The sequence below is a fragment of the Bombina bombina genome, chromosome 5 (genome assembly GCF_027579735.1).
Source record: "Bombina bombina isolate aBomBom1 chromosome 5, aBomBom1.pri, whole genome shotgun sequence".
In the NCBI taxonomy this organism is placed as follows: Eukaryota; Metazoa; Chordata; class Amphibia; order Anura; family Bombinatoridae; genus Bombina; species Bombina bombina.
Genome location: NC_069503.1, coordinates 138,243,684 through 138,265,635, shown reverse-complemented (window position 1 = coordinate 138,265,635; position 21,952 = coordinate 138,243,684). Strand labels below are relative to the sequence as shown.

The following is a 21,952-nucleotide window of genomic DNA, read 5'->3' as shown; positions in this document are numbered from 1 at the left end:
ACAGAACCACATAACTGGCAGGTCCCAACAGTAACAGAACCACATAACTGGCAGGTCCCAACAATAACAGAACCACGTAACTGGCAGGTCCCAACAGTAACAGAACCACGTAACTGGCAGGTCCCAACAGTAACCGAACCACATAACTGGCAGGTCCCAACAGTAACCGAACCACATAACTGGCAGGTCCCAACAGTAACAGAGCCACATAACTGGCAGGTCCCAACAGTAACAGAGCCACATAACTGGCAGGTCCCAACAGTAACAGAGCCACATAACTGGCAAGTCCCAACAGTAACAGAGCCACATAACTGGCAGGTCCCAACAGTAACAGAACTACATAACTGGCAGGTCCCAACAGTAACAGAGTCACATATCTGGCAGGTCCCAACAGTAACAGAGCCACATAACTGGCAGGTCCCAATAGTAACAGAACCACATAACTGGCACGTCCCAACAGTAACAGAGCCACATAACTGGCAGGTCCCAACAGTAACAGAGCCACATAACTGGCAGGTCCCAACAGTAACAGAGCCACATAACTGGCAGGTCCCAACAGTAACAGAACCACATAACTGGCAGGTCCCAACAGTAACAGAACCACATAACTGGCAGGTCCCAACAGTAACAGAACCACATAACTGGCAGGTCCCAACAGTAACAGAACCACATAACTGGCAGATCCCAACAGTAACAGAACCACATAACTGGCAGGTCCCAACAGTAACAGAGCCACATAACTGGCACATCCCAACAGTAACAGAACCACATAACTGGCAGGTCCCAACAGTAACAGAACCACATAACTGGCAGGTCCCAACAGTAACAGAGCCACATAACTGGCACATCCCAACAGTAACAGAGCCACATAAGTGGCCTGGCAGGTCCCAACAGTAACAGAGCCACATAACTGGCAGGTCAAAACAGTAACAGAACCACATAACTGGCACGTCCCAACAGTAACAGAGCCACATAACTGGCAGGTCCCAACAGTAACAGAACCACATAACTGTCAGGTCCCAACAGTAACAGAACCACATAACTGTCAGGTCCCAACAGTAACAGAACCACATAACTGGCAAATCACAACAGTAACAGAGCCACATAACTGGCACATCCCAACAGTAACAGAGCCACATAACTGGCACATCCCAACAGTAACAGAGCCACATAACTGGCCTGGCAGGTCCCAACAGTAACAGAGCCACATAACTGGCAGGTCAAAACAGTAACAGAACCACATAACTGGCAGGTCCCAACAGTAACAGAACCACATAACTGGCAGGTCCCAACAGTAACAGAACCACATAACTGTCAGGTCCCAACAGTAACAGAACCACATAACTGTCAGGTCCCAACAGTAACAGAACCACATAACTGGCAAATCACAACAGTAACAGAGCCACATAACTGGCAGGTCCCAACAGTAACAGAGCCACATAACTGGCAGGTCCCAACAGTAACAGAGCCACATAACTGGCAGGTCCCAACAGTAACAGAGCCACATAACTGGCAGGTCCCAACAGTAACAGAGCCACATAACTGGCAGGTCCCAACAGTAACAGAGCCACATAACTGGCAGGTCCCAACAGTAACAGAGCCACATAACTGGCAGGTCCCAACAGTAACAGAGCCACATAACTGGCAGGTCCCAACAGTAACAGAGCCACATAACTGGCAGGTCCCAACAGTAACAGAGCCACATAACTGGCAGGTCCCAACAGTAACAGAGCCACATAACTGGCAGGTCCCAACAGTAACAGAGCCACATAACTGGCAGGTCCCAACAGTAACAGAGCCACATAACTGGCAGGTCCCAACAGTAACAGAGCCACATAACTGGCAGGTCCCAACAGTAACAGAGCCACATAACTGGCAGGTCCCAACAGTAACAGAGCCACATAACTGGCAGGTCCCAACAGTAACAGAGCCACATAACTGGCAGGTCCCAACAGTAACAGAGCCACATAACTGGCAGGTCCCAACAGTAACAGAGCCACATAACTGGCAGGTCCCAACAGTAACAGAGCCACATAACTGGCAGGTCCCAATAGTAACAGAACCACATAACTGGCACGTCCCAACAGTAACAGAGCCACATAACTGGCACATCCCAACAGTAACAGAGCCACATAACTGGCAGGTCCCAACAGTAACAGAACCACATAACTGGCAGGTCCCAACAGTAACAGAACTACGTAACTGGCAGGTCCCAACAGTAACAGAACCACGTAACTGGCAGGTCCCAACAGTAACAGAACCACGTAACTGGCAGGTCCCAACAGTAACAGAGCCACATAACTGGCAGGTCCCAACAGTAACAGAACCACGTAACTGGCAGGTCCCAACAGTAACAGAACCACATAACTGGCAGGTCCCAACAGTAACAGAACCACGTAACTGGCAGGTCCCAACAGTAACAGAGCCACATAACTGGCAGGTCCCAACAGTAACAGAACCACATAACTGGCAGGTCCCAACAGTAACAGAACCACATAACTGGCAGGTCCCAACAGTAACAGAACCACATAACTGGCAGGTCCCAACAGTAACAGAACCACATAACTGGCAGGTCCATCTGTTAAAGGGATGGGAAAGTCAAAATTAAACTTGCATGATTCCGATAGAGCATGTAATTTGAGGACCCTTATAAATTCACTTTGTTCTCTTGGTATGCCTCCTTGAAAATGAATATGCACATATCCTACACTAGTGGGAGCTAGTTGCTGATTGGTGCCTGTACACATCTGCCTCTTGTGATTGGCTAACTAGATGCGTCAGCTAGCTGCCAGTAGTGCAATGCAGTTCCTTCAGCAGAGGATAACAATAAAATTAAGCGAAATTGATAAAAGAAGTAAATTGGAAAGATGTAAAAAATTGCATGTTTTATACAAATCATGAAAGAACATTTTGGGGTTTCCTGTCCCTTTAAATAAAATCAGAAAACCTCTACAGATAGTTTATCGCACAAGTCTGTACAAGTAGAATAGGGCACCAGAGCCAACGGAATGCAGCAGCCCAGGATATAATCCAGGTCTGGTACAAATCTATCTAGAAACTGAATTCCATAACTTAACCCACCAGTGTCTAGAAGCTCTGATGCTGTGTGACCCAAGTAACAAGCACTAAAGATCATCACAGATAAAACCAGCATTGTGTATGTTAAAGGGATGGTTCCTACAGCATCCTTTCACCCAATACTTATCAGAGGAGCAGGGGAAAGATCCAGTCTGGGAGACAGACATTTTATAGAAGCCTACGATTCATGGGAACAGCTAGTTTACAGGAGGATAAAAGCAAGGCCTCCTGTGTTAGTGGTTCTAGTTATTTATATTGTTAAACATTCCCCGCCCTCCCTCTAGTCATGAGTGCCGCCATGTCATAATCTATCTTTCACTACTCTGCAGTGCTGATGCGTTTGCACATGAGCAGTAACTCTCCGTCAGATACCTGCAGTGTAACCTATGTTCCAAAATGGCAGCACTTATAATTAGAAGGAGGCGCATGAAATGTATTTAAATGTTTAATGTCACTTTAAAGCTTTGCAAATCAATTCCTGCGCAGGGGTAAAGCAGAGGCCTCTACAAAACGGTTAATTTCAGTACTAAAACTATTACTAATAAACAGAATTAAAGGGATATTAATCTCAAAAATTTTAATTTGCCATAAATTATTTAATTATGCATATGAAAAACAACTCTAGTGGAATTACTTATTCTGTTTGTTATTTACATCTTAAAATAGTTTTTCCACTGCGCAGAGAGGCTGGAGTGCATTCTACAGAACCCCGATCTGACCCTGCAAAAGGCTACACAGTGATTGCTTGATCAGTACAGGAGCTTTTTTATATCTGTCCTTTTTTGGCAATAGCAAAGGATATCAGATACATAAACTCAAGAGGCTTTAAGGGATATGCCACTTGACTGCAAAACAATGCCTCTACATTCACAGATGTGAGAGTATCAATATGAATGGTAGCCAATCAGCATAGACGCCTCAAAGAAACTGAAGATAATGCAGACATCTGCATTCTGATGGGTGCAAGAGACATTTTTAAAATGCAATTAAAAGCTTTCAAAAAAGGGACATTGTTTTATTGAACAGGGATTGTATGTTCCATTCTTAAATAAACCACTATATTCTTGTCAGGCTTGTAGAGATGTATCTTTTATAGCTTTAGCACTGAGGGAGTTGTCCGTATCAGCCAATGAGCAGGGAATACAAAAAACAATATTGCTTTAAGAATTTAAAAAACTTCCACTTTTTTTTTTCAGGATGTATATGGTATTTCTTTTTTTTCAAAATGTGATCTTGTACTGAACATATTTGAAAAAAATAGGACTTCTTGCTCTTTAAATTATTGCTATACTGATGGGAGATGAACTTTTCTGCAGAAACTACTATTTTGATTGGACTTTCACAATCATGTGACATTTAAATGTAAAATGTGTTCTTTTAGTTAAGAAGGTGGCTTCTAATTCTGATTGGTCATTATGTTTATCATGTTATTTCATAACCTCAATTCATACTTGATAGAGAATTTACAGTGTAGATGACAGCGATTCAAGATGGCCTAATTTTTCTGGATTGTGATTAGACATTTTAAATTTTCTTTAACCCTTTGATGTGGCTAATTATTTTATCATTAAAGAGGTAATATATTATAATATTTAATTTAAAGTAGAATTGTGCTTCTTTTTTATTACCGTTTACTTTTTAAAGTTATTTGATATGTAAAGTGACCCACATCAAATGGCAGATACTCCGGTATTATGTAAACCATTTTTCAATATGTATACGGTTAAGTTAAAATAGCTTGGAGGAGCAAAGAATCTTATTAGTAAGTGATAAAACTCCAAGCTCTTGAAAAAGACGGTGTAACACCGTTGAAACGCGTTGGGAAATAAAAAGTAAATACTCTTTATGAAGGAGTTGTTTACTCAATCTACAATAAACTGGCTGAACACTCGTAACTTATCTTGTGAGTACAGTATTATTTGCGTTTCCTTTTACTGGCATACTACACCATTGTGGATTTTTCCTTGTGCCTTATCTCTGTGAGTGAGATTGGAAAGTGTCCCAAAGGAGTGTTTTTCAAGACCAGATGTACCCCTGGGTCTAGCGCCTCTATGTGAATCACAAAAGTAAATTTTGTGGTTTCATATCCCTTTAAGTATGCTGCTTTTTGTCTAACACTGCTACATGCTACACAGAGGAACTCATTTTTATCTGTCCCTAATTACCTACCACATAAGGGATTTTGTGATACGACGCACACACGACAGAGGCCTCCCAAGGAATGGTTACCTGGACTGCTCTGAGATCTGGATATTTACTTAATTGCTGAGATATGTGATCCAAATGTATAAACATAATTTAATGTCCCTTTAATAACACTGAAATATGTTTGACATAAAAATCTGAGTTAATGTTGTTTACAGGAAATGCTTTCTGAATACAAGCAGGAAATACTTTCTGAATACCTAGGGCCAGGCTACTCATTGGCTGTTAAGGACAACTCCTAGATCTCTATTGCAAATTTGAGTTGAAACCTAGTACTGCCTAATAAGCACCTACATATTGTGCTCCCTGCTCTCCCATTTTCCTGTGTACACAAATAGCCTGGCTGTTATGTCAATATTGTTGGAATGGTAACCAGGCCCAGCACGATTCTCCTCTGTAGCTGCTTCCGTTAATTTATAGATCAGGCTGCTATGACAGCATGGCAACCAGGCCCTGCTTTTTATCTATTTTCGTTTGCCTTTATAACTCTGCCCACTGTATGGGCATTGAGGCAGCAGGAAATGGTAAAGGGGTGCAATGCTCATACTGCTAGTCTGTTGTGGTGTATATATGGCATAAGTATGGTGCAAGAATATTTCTACTTGCTTCTAGAGAGTGTTGCAAATATATACCTAGCATATAGAGTGCATGAATCATGTATTTGGTAATGAGGGAACATATCTGGCATTCGGGGTTGCAGAAGCTATGTATCAGATACATGATGTTCCTGAGAAGGACCTGTTCACCTAGAAGTGGACCTGGCTAGGATCTAAATAGCAGGATAAGATACTCTTAACCAAACTCACACAAAATGCTGCTCCCCTTATAACTTATCCCAAGAAGCAAGAATGCAAGGTACCTGCAGAGTTGAGTCCTCCCACTGCATAGATAAGCCCCGCTATAGATGTGCAGCAGCGTGGGCGGGTTTTAAATGCAAGCAGGTGCGGCCGACGTTCTGGCATTAAGTGATAGTCCTTTGCTTCATCCACAAGATCCCTTAAGGAGGCAAAAACAGTAAAGTCCTTTAATGTAAATATATGAGGTTTTACTGTGGGCAAAGTATACAGATGGATTTTATACTATAGTGTATTACTATGTGAACGAAACAAACCATACTGTGAACATGATAACAGGAAACCAAGTGTTCCATATTTAATAAAACGTTTAATCTTCATAAAAACAAAATTTATGCTTACCTGATAAATTTCTTTCTTTAGCGATGTACCGAGTCCACGGATTCATCCTAACTTGTGGGATATTGTCCTTCCTGACAGGAAGTAGCAAAGAGAGCACCACAGCAGAGCTGTCTATATAGCTCCCCCCTTAACTCCACCCCCCAGTCATTCGACCGAAGGCCAAGGAAGAAAAGGAGAAACTATAAGGTGCAGAGGTGACTGAAGTTTACATAAAAAAATACCATCTGTCTTCAATAGACAGGGCGGGCCGTGGACAAAAGAAAGAAATTTATCAGGTAAGCATAAATTTTATTTTCTTTTACATGATGTACTGAGTCCACGGATTCATCCTAACTTGTGGGATACCAATACCAAAGCTTTAGGTTACGGATGAAGGGAGGGACAAGACAGGAACCTAAACGGAAAGCACCACTGCTTGCAAAACCTTTCTCCCAAAAATAGCCTCCGAAGAAGCAAAAGTATCAAATTTATAAAACTTTGAAAAGGTATGAAGCGACGACCAAGTCGCAGCCTTACAAATCTGTTCAACAGAAGCATCATTTTTAAAAGCCCATGTGGAAGCTACCGCTCTAGTAGAATGAGCTGTAATCCTTTCAGGAGGCTGCTGTCCAGCAGTCTCATAAGCCAAACGGATGATGCTTTTCAGGCAAAAGGAAAGAGAAGTTGCCGTAGCCTTTTGACCCCTACGCTTTCCAGAATAGATAACAAACAAAGAAGATGTTTGACGAAAATCTTTGGTTGCCTGCAAATAAAATTTCAAAGCACGAACCACGTCCAAGTTGTGCAACAGACGTTCCTTCTTACAAGAAGGATTAGGACACAGAGAAGCAACAACAATTTCTTGATTGATATTCCTGTTAGTTACAACCTTAGGTAGGAACCCAGGCTTGGTACGCAAAACCACCTTATCAGCATGGAACACAAGATAAGGAAAGTCACATTGCAATGCAGATAGTTCAGAAACTCTTCGAGCTGAAGAGACAGCAACTAGGAACAAAACTTTCCAAGATAAAAGCTTAATATCTATGGAATACATGGGTTCAAACGGAAGAACTCTAAGAACTAAATTTAGACTCCATGGCGGAGCAATAGGTTTAAACACAGGCTTAATTCTAACTAAAGCCTGACAAAAAGCCCAAACGTCTGGAAAATCTGCCAGACGCTTGTGCAACAAAATAGACAGAGCAGATATCTGTCCCTTTAGGGAACTAGCTGATAATCCTTTCTCCAATCCCTCTTGGAGAAAATACAAAATCCTAGGAATCCTGATTTTACTCCAGGAGAAGCCTTTGGATTCGCACCAATAAAGATATTTACGCCATATCTTATGATAAATTTTCCTGGTAACAGGCTTTCGAGCCTGAATCAAGGTATTTATGACTAACTCAGAGAAACCCCGCTTTGATAGAATCAAGCGTTCAATCTCCAAGCAGTCAGTTGCAGAGAAATTAAAATTTGGATGCTTGAATGGACCTTGAATCAGAAGGTCCTGTCTCAATGGCAGAGACCATGGTGGAAGTGATGACATGTCCACCAGGTCTGCATACCAAGTCCTGCGTGGCCACGCAGGCGCTATCAAAATCACTGTTGCTCTCTCCTGTTTGATTCTGGCAATCAGACGTGGAAGGAGAGGGAAAGGTGGAAACACATAAGCCAGGTTGAACGACCAGGGTACTGCTAGAGCATCTATCAGTATAGCCTGAGGATCCCTTGACCTGGAGCCATAACGAGGAAGTTTGGCGTTCTGACGAGACGCCATCAGATGCAACTCTGGTGTGCCCCATAGCCGAACCAGCTGAGCAAACACCTCCGGATGGAGTTCCCACTCCCCCGGATGAAAAGTCTGACGACTTAGAAAATCTGCCTCCCAGTTCTCTACACCTGGGATATAGATCGCTGACAGATGGCAAGAGTGAGCCTCTGCCCATTGGATTATCCTTGAGACCTCTATCATCGCTAAGGAACTCTTTGTTCCGCCCTGATGATTGATATAAGCCACAGTCGTGATGTTGTCCGACTGAAAGCTGATGAATCTGGCCGAAGCCAGCTGAGGCCATGCCTGGAGAGCATTGAATATCGCTCTTAATTCCAGAATATTTATCAGTAGGAAAGCCTCCTCCCGAGTCCACAAACCCTGAGCTTTCAGGGAATTCCAGACTGCACCCCAGCCCAGAAGACTGGCGTCTGTCGTCACTATAACCCATTCTGGCCTGCGGAAACACATTCCCTGGGACAGATGATCCTGTGACAACCACCAAAGAAGAGAGTCTCTGGTCTCTTGATCCAGATTTATCTGAGGAGATAAAACCACATAATCCCCATTCCACTGATTGAGCATCTCTTGCAGAGATGCAAGCGAGCAAGCGGAACTATGTCCATTGCCGCTACCATTAGTCCGATTACCTCCATACACTGAGCCACTGACGGCCGAGGAATGGAATGAAGAGCTCGGCAGGTGGACAAAATCTTTGATTTCCTGACCTCCGTCAGATATATTTTCATGTCCACCGAGTTTATCAGAGTCCCTAGAAATGAAACTCTTGTGAGGGGGGAAAAGAGAACTCTTTTTTACGTTCACTTTCTACCCGTGAGACCTTAGAAAGGCCAACACTAAGTCCGTGTGAGAGTTGGCTAGTTGGAAGGACGACGCTTGAATTAGAATGTCGTCTAGATAAGGCGCCACTGCTATGCCCCGTGGCCTTAGAACTGCCAGAAGGGACCCTAGCACCTTCGTGAAGATTTGCGGCGCCGTGGCCAACCCGAAAGGAAGAGCCACAAACTGATAATGCTTGTCCAGAAAGGCGAACCCGAGGAACTGGTGATGATCTTTGTGGATAGGAATGTGCAGATACGCATCCTTTAAGTCCACGGTGGTCATATATTGACCCTCCTGGATCAATCGTAAGATAGTCCAAATGGTCTCCATCTTGAAAGATGGAACTCTTAGGAATTGGTTTAGGATCTTGAGATCCTTTTTGGGAACTATAAAACAGAGATTGGAGTAGAACCCCTGCCCCTGCTCTGCTTTTGGAACTGGGCAGATCACTCCCATGGTAAAAAGGTGTTCTACACAGCGTAAGAACTCCTCTCTTTTTGTCGGGTTTACAGACAATTGAGAAAGATGGAACCTCCCCCTTGGAGGGGAATCCTTGAAATCTAGAAGGTATCCCTGGGTTACAATTTCTACTGCCCAGGAATCCTGAATGTCTCTTGCCCAGGCCTGAGCAAAGAGAGAGAGTCTGCCCCCTACTAAATCTGGTCCCGGATCGGGGGCTACCCCTTCATGCTGACTTAGTGGCAGCAGCAGGCTTTTTGGCCTGTTTACCCTTGTTCCAAGCCTGATTAGGTCTCCAGGTTGGCTTGGATTGAGCAAAGTTCCCCTCTTGCTTTGCAGCAGGTAAAGAGGTAGAGGGACCACTCTTGAAGTTTTGAAAGGAACGAAAATTATTTTGTTTGGTCCTTGTCTTATTTGACTTATCCTGAGGGAGGGTATGACCCTTCCCTCCAGTAATGTCTAAAATGATCTCTTTCAATGCAGGCCCAAATATGGTCTTACCTTTGAAAGGGATAGACAAAAGCTTAGATTTAGATGACACATCAGCTGACCAGGACTTAAGCCATAACGCCCTACGCACTAAAATGGCAAAACCTGAATTCTTAGCCGCTAATTTAGCAAGATGAAAAGCGGCGTCTGTATTAAAAGAATTAGCCAACTTAAGAGCCTTAATTCTGTCCAAAATATCATCTAGTGGGGTCTCCATCTGAAGAGCCTCTTCTAGAGCCTCAAAACAAAAAGGCAGCTGCAGTGGTTACAGGAACAATGCATGCTATAGGTTAAAGAAGAAAACCTTGATGAACAAAAATTTTCTTTAGGAGACCCTCTAATTTTTTATCCATAGGATCAATGAAAGCACAACTGTCTTCAATAGGTATAGTTGTACGCTTAGCCAGGGTAGAAATAGCTCCCTCCACCTTAGGGACCATCTGCCATGAGTCCTTTATGGTGTCAGAAATGGGAACCAATTTCTTAAAAACAGGAGGGGGAGAGAACGGAATACCTGGTTTATCCCACTCCTTAGTAACAATGTCCGAAATCCTCTTAGGGACCGGAAACACATCAGTGTAAACAGGAACCTCTAAATATTTGTCCATTTTACACAATTTCTCTGGAACTACAATAGGGTCACAATCATCCAGAGTACCTAAAACCTCCTTGAGCAATAAGCGGAGGTGCTCTAGCTTAAATTGAAATGCCGTCATATCTGAATCTGTCTGAGAGAACATCTTTCCTGAATTAGAAATCTCTCCCTCAGACAGCAAATCCCTCATCCCTACTTCAGAACATTGTGAGGGAATATCGGATATGGCTACTAAAGCGTCAGAAGGCTCAGCATTTGTTCTTAACCCAGAGCTACTGTGCTTCCCTTGCAACCCAGGCAGCTTAGATAAAACCTCTGTGAGGGTAGTATTCATAACTGAAGCCATATCTTGCAAGGTGAAAGAATTAGACGCACTAGAAGTACTTGGCGTCGCTTGTGCGGGCGTTACTAGTTGTGACACTTGGGGAGAACTAGATGGCAAAACCTGATTTCCTTCTGTCTGAGAATCATCTAATGCCAAACTTTTATAAGTCAAAATATGCTGTTTGAAATTTATAGACATATCAATACAAGTGGGACACATTCTAAGAGGGGGTTCCACAATGGTTTCTAAACAAATTGAACAATGAGTTTCCTCAGTGTCAGACATGTTTAACAGACTAGTAATAAAGCAAGCAAGCTTGGAAAACACTTTATTTAATGAAAAAAACACAATTTGCAAAAACGGTACTGTGCCTTTAAGAGAAAAAAAGGCATACACAAACTGCAAAACAGGTTAAAACTGCTTCAATTTTTCTGAAATTTTAACAGTGTACCCACTAAGCTTTAGGAGTATTGCACCACATGTTAATAAGCAATAAACCCCCAAATGAAAAAAACGGATTGAAATTTGTCTAAAACCGGTTAAAAACCCCTATAAGCACCTTGCCACAGCTCTGCTGTGGCCCTACCTGCCCTTCGGAACGATAATATGGGGTTAAAGCTTCAATTAGTCCCTCAGAAGACTATCAGGACCTCAGGAGAAGTTGCTTGCTGCTTGTAAATGTAGGCCCCGCCCACCTCACTCGATGTTGCTGGGGCCTACACAAAACTAACAAACCCTGCCTGAAAGCCATGTGGGTTATAAACAACCCCAAAGAACCCTCAAGCAAATGTCCCATTAAACAGAAAACGTTACTCCCAGACACAAAAACGTTTGTCCCAAATTCACATAACAAACTGAGTGCCCACAAAAAATTAACCCTTTATGCAAGCTAGTAAAAACCTCTGATAACACTAGGATTACTGCTTACCCTTCCACTAATGGGGACACTGTCAGCCTTTCTGAGTTAACACAGTCTCTGCAGAAAATATGACTGAAAATACCTCATTGCTGTATAGCAAGAACCGTTCCTTACACTGAAGTTTTCCTGTACTCCTCAGCTCAAGTGGTAACAGCAGTGGACCTTAGTTACAAATGCTAAGATCATCATCCTCCAGGCAGAAATCTTCATCTATGTCCTGCCTGAGAGTGAATAGTACAACACCGGTACCATTTAAAAATAACAAACACTTGATTGAAGACAAAATAAAACAGTTTAACACCTCTTCTCTTTACTCTTCCTGCTTAGAGCCAAAAAAGAGAATGACTGGGGGGTGTAGTTAAGGGGGGAGCTATATAGACAGCTCTGCTGTGATGCTCTCTTTGCTACTTCCTGTCAGGAAGGACAATATCCCACAAGTTAGGATGAATCTGTGGACTCGGTACATCATGCAAAATAAATTATTAACTGAAAACTATTTCATTACACTACACATGCTTCTAAAGGCTCTGCTCACTTTCACGTTCTCTAAGCCTGGGGGAGGGCACGGTTTTGAAAAGACATTGAGGTGTGCAAAAGGACCCATTCCAAAGCAATTTGGAAGCTCTAACAGTAAGTGATACATCTAGGGCCCAGTTTTCAATTCCAGTTCTCAGGGCTTCTTAACAAGCCAGATTGGCAGGATAATTAAACTTGAGTACAGGTGAAATAATCAGCTGATCCATAACCATAGTAATTAACCTGCTCTCGCCCAATCAATTTCAGAAAATGTCCCCTGTTAGGGGGCCCTGAAGACTGGAAAGCATTTTTTTCCCTTTAAGAAAGAAAAGTTCATGTAATCATGGTTGTAAGCAGATTTTTCTTGATCCTTTTAAAGTGACGTTAAACTCAGACATTTTCTACAACCTGCATGACAGTACAATAAACTTGTTAAACAATTGTTCCCATTGGTGATCAAAAATGTTGTTATTTCCTTTGAATAGCACTTAATTTTCGGGTAACTATACCAAGGGTTAGAATTGAGAAACACTGTATTAGAGAGGAAATTTGTATTTTCTATAACTAATGCTGAAAATGGCAGCAGGCTGTGGCATTCAGCTATTTTCATCACCTGATTTATTAGTGTAAAAGTGCTACACACAAATACCGGGATCTGCATGTCTAGTAGACGGTTATTGCTTAGCAGTGCACTAACTCACAGCTAGCTCTCTGGGGGAGAGGACAAAAACACAAAATTTCACAGTTAAATTACAAGAAAAGTAAACAAAATAAACCATGAAAGTGCATAATTTTCAATTATCCATAATGAAATATTTTATGGGGAATTATATTTAGGCGTTAAAGGGATATGAAACACAACTTTTTTCTTTCGTGATTAAGATAGAGCATGCAATTTAAAGCAACTATTTTTTTTATATAAATTTCTTTTTATTGAAGCAAAGAAAATAAATTTACAGACATAATTCATTTTTTAGTAAGAATGGAAACAAAATAATTCTCTACGACAGGTAGATAACCAAACAAAAAAGAATTACAAATGTTTCCATACATAAACACTAACTAGAAATAAATTTTAACTTGTGCTTCATTTTCATTTTAACCCCTAACCCCCCCCCATGTATACCCCAAAAGGCATAACCAATTTATACAATTGTGACAAAAAAAAGGGTCTTATTATATATATATATATATATATATATATATATATATATATATATATATATAAATAAAAAGAAGGAAAGTGTTCATTTGAACTTCTTAATATTTATTGGTACCACCTCTCTCACCCCTCCCCTCAGCCTTATTAAACGCTCCTCCCTACCAAAGTCCTAAAAGCACTGTATCCGTATTCCTAAATGGGAAGATGAATTGACTTTGTTCTCTTTCTGACTGGGCCTTAATAAAGGCAGACCATTTTTGAAAGAACTTTCGGACTTGCACTTCTTCATACATAGGTGTATCAAAAACTGCTCTATAATCAGCTGTTTTTAATAAAATCCAACCACTCAGTTAATTTAGGCTCCTGTTTTTCTTTCCACTGTTTCATAATTAAATTTCTGGCAGACAAAATTGCCACATTTGTCATCTTACACTCAGAGCTGTATCTGTCTTTATCTACCAGAAATAATATCTGTTCTAAAGTGAAGTTAATCTCTTTTTCTAAATGTATATTCAACCAGAGCCCTATTTTTCTCCAGAATTGATTGATCGTTGGGCATTGCCAAATTAGGTGCACAAGGTCTGCTGCTATTAGTTGACATTTACAACATTTATCGAATTGATTATTTTTCCATAAAAAGCCTTTTTCAGGAGTACAGGTAGGCCTCAGTTTAAGCCGGGGTTAGGTTCCAGAAGGAATGGTTGTAAATCGAAACCATTGTAAACTGAAACCCAGTTTATAATGTAAGTCAATGGAAAGTGAGGGAGTTAGGTTCCAGGCCCCTCTCAAAATTGTCATAAGTAACACCTAATACATTAGCATTTAAAGTCTTCATTTCAAAGCTTTAAAAATAAACAGCATTATAAACCTAATAAAATAAATCACACAACACAGAATATATAATTAAACTAAGTTAAATGAACAAAAACATTTGCTAAACAGCATTATAAACTTTATAAAATAATCGCACAACACAGACTTCACTTGCATTTTTCTGCAAACAGTTCTTTCTATGCATTCCAATCTGGACTGATTTATAGACAGGAAGATTTTGTACCTTTGAAATCTGCTCGATAGCTCAGGTCTGGTTAAACTGATTAATTTCAGCTTGCTTGGCTTTGCTGCAACACAAGCGGACAGCTCCACCTACTGGCTATTTTAATCAATGCACTGCTTCTCAATGCTTTTCAATAACATTCACATGACTGAAAAAAAAGGTTGTTATTCTGAAACGGTGCAAATTGAACCGTTGTAAACCAAGGGCCACCTGTACTAAATTTTATATATAAGTTTTAAATGTGCTTCTCTCCATGTAGCGGAGAGTGTATTTCTCAACCCCAATTATCGACTTTTTAATTGTATCAATATTAATGTCTGTATCTACTATAGTACCAGTCCATTTATTAGCAAGATAAATCAAGTTTTCCTCTCCTTTTGAGGCAGCTATAAATTTATACCAAGGAGATATCATATAGATACCAACTCTAACCAGCCCTATCCATTGTTCCAGTTTCATTCTCTTCCATGAATTCTAAGCAAGGGGTAGATATAGTGTCTAATTTTCAAGTATACATAAAATTCTCTATGAATAGGACTTAACAGGGGCTTGATCTGAACAAATACATTGAGTTATCACTGAAAGGCCTTTTTATTTCCATTTTTTTTTATATTTTATTACTCAGATCTTCTGGGAAATCAGGATTACCATCTATTGTTAGATATTTTGAAACCTCAAATTTAGTTTCCAACATCAGACATATTTTCTGCCAGGCCCTAATAGGTGAAGCAATAGTTTTTATGTTTTTTATTCCTGAAAGTAATTTTCAATATTTAACATGTGCAATTGAATGTAGGGAGAAAGGTTTTATTAATTACAGAGTAGTAAGAGCTCTCTCCAACCCCTTCTACAACTATCTTAGCTAGATAAATTATGTTATATAATTCCAAGTTAGGAAGGCCCATGCCTCCAAATTCTTTAGTTAGACTTCATTTTTTACTTGCTATCCTTGGTTTTTTAGAAGCCCATAAAAACTTGTTACTACTTTCTGCAAGTCAAATCTTTTTCTTTTTTTTTCAATAATGAAGGTATATTTTGAGTGATATATAAGATTTTTGGGAGGGCTATCATTTTAAACAGATTTACTCTGCCAGATAGTGAAAGCGGTAATTTAGTCCAGTTCCGTAAATTTTCCTTTATGTTACTAAAAATTGGAGGAACGTTCAGGGCATACCATTTGTCTATATCTACCGCAATTTGAATTCCCAAATATTTAAATGAAGAAGTAACTTTATTAAAAGGATTATTAGTATAAGATTCTTTACATCTATGTATCCATAATATATCTGATTTTCATGTGTTAACCTTATACCCAGAAAAAGAGCCGTATTCATTTATTATCTCAAGAATATTAGGAATAGTTTCTTTTGTATTTCTTACAAACAACAAGTCATCAGCATAAAGTGCCAATTGAATTTCTCTGCCTCCAACTAGAATACCCTGAATTTTTTGCCTAATCATAATAGCCAGTGATTCTATTGCAATATTAAAAAGTAAAGGCGACATGGGGCAACTTTGTTTTGTTCCTCTTCCCAAAATAATTCTTCTAGATAACATACCAGTTACTAATATATGCGTATAGGGGGCATTATATATCTCTTTTTTATCAGTTCAAGGCAGTTTCCCATGAAACCAAAGACAAAATAAATGGTCCCAGTAAATTGAATCAAAGGCTTTTTCGGCATCTACCGAGATAATCGCCTTATCAACAGTTGTTACTTCCGACTTTGATTTTAGCCAGATTTATATAATAATCCATGATTAGCGCCACTTTTCTAATGTTTGCAGCAAAATTTCTCCCCTTCATGAAACCTGTTTTGTCAGCATGTATGACTTCTTTTAATGGGAGTTGACAAACATTATAGCCACACGTTTTCAAAAACTTATAATCGGAGTTTAGTAATGATATAGGCCTGTATGAATCTTGACTGGGTCTTTATTTTGTTTCAATTATAAGTTGTCCAAGATACTGTAAATTTTTTAGACATTTCACTTTCTTCTGTATAATAATAATTAAATAATTTTGTCAAAACAGGGGATAACTCTGTGCTCAATAATTTATAGAACTCATTTGGGAGAAGATCAGGACCTGGCGTTTTATGACCTGCCAGTTTACCAATGGCTTTAACAATTTCCTCCTCAACGGGTGCATTTATCATATCAAAGGATTCTATATTTATCTTACTGTTCTCAATTTTAGACCAAAATGCTTCCATTATATTCTTGTTACCTTTTCTGGGTAAATATAGCTCTTGAAAATGATCAGTAAACACTTTTAAAATTTCATCCGTATTTGATACTAGTTTAACTTTATGTTTTAAAGAATTTATCTCATTTGTCTTGCTTCTAAATTTTTATAATATTTGCCAATAGTTTCCCTGATTTATTTTCAAACCTGTAGAATTTAGCTTTCAATTTTAGATCCGTTTGTGTTGCCTTATGTATCAACAATGTGTCTCTGTCCTTTCTGGCTTTATTATACTTATCCCAGTTTTCTTCCGACGGTTTACTAATATAATTATTGAATGAATTAGTTATGTGTCTTAGAACTTCTTCCTCTCTCTTTTTTTGCTTTTTCCTTATATACTCATATGCTATAATTTCACCTCTCAACACCGATTTTGCTGCTTCCCATAGGGTTTCTGGTTTACTTAAATACTCTTTATTAAGTTCTATATACTTGTCCCATTTATGTTTAAGAAACGTTTTGAATTTAAAATTATTAACTAAGTAAACAGGAAATCTAAATCTCCTAAAGGAATTTTTTATATTGGGGAGTACAATTTTTAAAGATATGGGAGCGTGATCCGATAACGTAATTTTATTAATTTTTATAGATAGATTTTCATTCTGTAGTCTCTCTAATATAAAAAAAAAATCCTAGAGTAGGATCTATGTACTTTAGATAGACAAGTAAATTCCCTTGCATCGGGGTATTTCATTCTCCATATGTCCTTATATTTTAGGTAACTAGATATTTTCCTGACTAACCTTTCTTCTAATTTATCTCTTCTTGTTTTAAACAAAGACTTCTTATCAGGTCTAAATCTATCTAACGGTACTTGGGGAGCCATATTAAAGTCTCCGCCCATAATAAGGATACCCTCCGATATTTCCATTATTTTTGCTTGCATATCTAACCAAAGACGGGGAAAATTATTGGGACCATATACATTGCAAATTGTGTATATTTTTTCGTCAATTTTTATTTTTAAAATCAAATTTCTTCTTTATCTATAAGTTTATCGATAATAATACAGTTAAGATTTTTCTCCATTAATATTGCTACTCCTTTCTTCTTACGTGTTGCAAAGACCTCCCCTACCCAACCTCTCAAGTTTTATAAATTTCCCCCTCTTTACGATGTTAAAGCAACTTTCTAATTTACTCCTAAGATCAATTTTTCTTCGTTCACTCTGTATCTTTATTTGAAAAAGCAGTAATATAAGCTTAGGAGCTGCCCCATTTTGCTGAACCAAAAATGGGCCGGCTCCTAAGCCTACATTGTTGCTTATTCAAATAAAGATACCAAGAGAGTGGGAAAAAAATGATAATAGGAGTAAATTAGAAAGTTGCATGTTCTATCGAAATCATGAAAGAAAATATTTGGGTTTCATACCCCTTTAATGTCCCTGTAACTGCATTGCATTATTTAAGTATTCATTTATTATATGCCAAACTATAAGCTACCATATGACATCTTGACCAGTAAAGAATTGGGAGTAATTGCTTAAAATAATACAACAGGTTGGTTTAATATGAGACCTGTAATTACTGTAACATCTTTATCAGTAAGAGAAGAAACGCACCGGCATTTATGACAGCAGCGAACCAGGTCATCTTGTTGCACGCGGTCAGTGAGAAACTGCGGCTTGCACAGAGGAAGGCGGATCTTTGACAGTAGTTCTGGTAAAAAAGCTTCTCGCTGCTCCCGTTGAAACCTCACCCACGCAAGAGCTGCCTCGAATACCTGAAAGAAAGAAGCCGGCATGGAGTGTCGGAAAGATTCCTGTCCTTACAGAATTACAAATAAAATGCAGCCTACAGCTTAACCATATGAGACAAGGGATCATAAAATTAGTAACAAGGATATATAGTAGTGTCCTATTAGTAAATACACAAATATGTTCCTACATATTATTAGTAGCAACATCTGGTAAACGAACAGAGATGATGTTTAAATTGACAGTCTAGTCAGAATAAAACATTCATGATTCAGATAGGGCATGTAATTTAAACAACTTTCCAGTTTACTTTTATCATTAAAATTGTTTAGTACTCTTGGTATTCTTAGTTGAAAGCTAAACCTAGGTAGGCTCATATGCTAATCTCGAAGCCCTTATAGGCCGCCTCTTATCTGAATGCATTTGACAGTTTTTCACAGCTAGAGGACATTAGTTTATGTGTGCTAAATAGATGACATTGTGCTCATGCCCGTGAAGTTACTTATGAGATAGCATTGATTGGCTAAAATGCAAGTCTGTCAAAATAACAAATAAGGGGGCAGTTTGCAGAGGCTTAGATACAAGGTAATCACAGAGGTAAAAAACATAATTTATGCTTACCTGATAAATTTATTTCTCTTTTGATGTATCGAGTCCACGGATTCATCCTTACTTGTGGGATATTCTCCTCTACAGGAAGTGGCAGAGAGAGCACCCACAGCAGAGCTGTCTATATAGCTCCCCCCTTAGCTCCACCCCCCAGTCATTCGACCGAAGGCTAGGAAGAAAAAGTAAAAACTATAGGGTGCAGTGGTGACTGAAAGTTTAAAAATATATATGCCTGTCTTAATAAACAGGGCGGTACATCACAAGAGAAATAAATTTATCAGGTAAGCATAAATTATGTTTTCTCTTGTAAGATGTATCGAGTCCACGGATTCATCCTTACTTGTGGGATACCAATTCCAAAGCTTTAGGACACGGATGAAGGGAGGGACAAGACAGGGACCTTAAACGGAAGGCACCACTGCTTGCAAAAACTTTCTCCCAAAAATAGCCTCCGAAGAAGCAAAACTATCAAATTTGGAAAAAGTATGAAGCGAAGACCAAGTCGCCGCATTACAAATCTGTTCAACAGAAGCCTCATTTTTAAAAGCCCATGTGGAAGCCACAGCTCTAGAAGAATGAGCAGTAATTATTTCAGGAGGCTGCTGTCCAGCAGTCTCATAGGCCAAACGGATGATGCTTATCAGCCAAAAGGAAAGAGAGGTAGCCGTAGCCTTTTGACCTCTCCGTTTACCAGAATAAACAACAAACAATGAAGATGTTTGACGGAAATCTTTAGTTGCTTGTAAGTAGAACTTTAAAGCACAAACCACATCAAGATTGTGCAATAGACGTTCCTTCTTTGAAGGAGGATTAGGACACAGTGAAGGAACAACAATCTCTTGATTGATATTCTTATTAGAAACAACCTTAGGAAGAAACCCAGGTTTGGTACCCAAAAACCACCTTATCTGTATGGAAAATAAGATAAAGGGGAATCACACTGTAAAGCAGATAGTTAAGAAAATCTTCGAGCCGAAGAGATAGCTACTAAAAACAAAACTTTCCAAGATAGAAGCTTAATATCTATGGAATGCATAGGTTCAAACGGAACCCCTTGAAGAACTTTAAGAACTAAATTCAAACTCCATGGCGGAGCAACAGGTTTAAACACAGGCTTAATTCTGACCAAAGCCTGACTAAATGCTTGAACGTCTGGGACATCTGCCAGACGTTTGTGTAGTAGAATAGACAAAGCAGATATTTGCCCTTTTAGGGAACTAGCTGAAAATCCCTTCTCCAAACCTTCTTGGAGAAAAGACAATATTCTAGGAATCCTAATCTTTCTCCACGAGTAACCTTTGGATTCACACCAATAAAGATATTTGCGCCAAATCTTATGATAGATCTTCCTGGTGACAGGCTTTCTAGCCTGAATCAGGGTATCAATGACCGACTCAGAGAAACCACACTTTGATAGAATCAGGCGTTCAATCTCCAAGCAGTCAGACGCAGAGAAACTAGATTTGGATTTGTGAAAGGACCTTGGATTAGAAGGTCCCGCCTCATTGGCAGAGTCCACGGTGGAACTAAGGACATGTCCACTAGGTCTGCATACTAAGTCCTGCGTGGTCACGCAGGTGCTATCAGAATCACTGAAGCTCTCTCCTGCTTGATTCTGGCAACCAGACGTGGGAGGAGAGGAAACGGTGGAAATACATAGGCCAGATTGAAGGACCAAGGCACTGCTAGAGCATCTATCAGCACCGCCTTGGGATCCCGGGACCTGGACCCGTAAACAAGGAAGTTTGGCATTCTGACGGGACGCCAACAGATCCAAATCTGGTGTGCCCCATAGCTGAAACAGCTGAGCAAATACCTCCGGATGGAGTTCCCACTCCCCCGGATGAAAAGTCTGACGACTTAGGAAATCCGCCTCCCAGTTCTCTACTCCTGGGATGTAGATTGCTGAGAGATGGCAAGAGTGATCCTCTGCCTATCGGATTATTTTGGTTACCTCCATCATCGCTAGAGAACTCCTTGTTCCTCCTTGATGATTGATATAAGCTACAGTTGTTATGTTGTCCGACTGAAACCTGATGAATTTGGTGCATTGAATATCGCTCTCAGTTCTAGAATGTTTATCGGAAGAAGAGATTCCTCCCGAGACCATAAGCCCTGTGCTTTCAGGGAGTTCCAGACTGCACCCCAGCCTAGCAGGCTGGCATCTGTCATTACAATGAGCCACTCTGGCCTGCGGAAGTACATTCCCTGAGACAGGTGGTCCTGAGACAACCACCAGAGAAGAGAATCTCTGGTCTCCTGGTCCAGATGCAGTTGAGGCGATAAATCTGCATAATCCCCATTCCACTGTTTGAGCATGCATAGTTGCAGTGGTCTGAGGTGTAGGCGGGCAAAAGGAACTATGTCCATTGCCGCTACCATGAGTCAGATTACCCCCATACACTGAGCCACTGATGGCCGAGGAATGGAATGAAGAGCTCGGCAAGAGGTTAAGAGTTTTGATTTTCTGACCTCCGTCAGAAATATTTTCATTTCTACCAAGTCCCTAGAAAGGAAACTCTTGTAAGAGGGAAGAGAGAACTCTTTCATGTTCACCTTCCACCCACGAGATCTCAGAAAAGCCAACACGATGTCCACGCTAGTCATATATTGACCCTCCTGGATCAGAGGTAGAATAGTCCGAATAGTCTCCATCTTGAATGATGGAACTTTGAGGAACTTGTTTAGAATTTTGGAGATCCAAAATTAGCCTGAAAGTTCCCTCTTTTTTGGGAACCACAAACAGGTTTGAGTAGAACCCTAACCCCTGTTCCTCTTTTGGGACTGGGCGGATCACCCCCA

At 40.1% G+C, this 21,952-nt stretch overlaps 1 protein-coding gene across 2 annotated transcripts in view; it reads right to left on the bottom strand.

Moving 5' to 3' along the window:
* The window catches only part of KLHL18 (kelch like family member 18), a 118,967-nt gene that overhangs the window by 52,010 nt on the left and 45,005 nt on the right, over positions 1-21,952 (bottom strand). For both annotated transcript variants that reach the window (XM_053713724.1, XM_053713725.1), the window contains exons 5-6: positions 18,407-18,567; positions 6,143-6,279 (exon numbers count right to left, since the gene is read on the bottom strand). In XM_053713724.1, the coding sequence (XP_053569699.1) occupies positions 6,143-6,279; positions 18,407-18,567 (298 nt within the window). The remainder of the gene's footprint in view (positions 1-6,142; positions 6,280-18,406; positions 18,568-21,952) is intronic.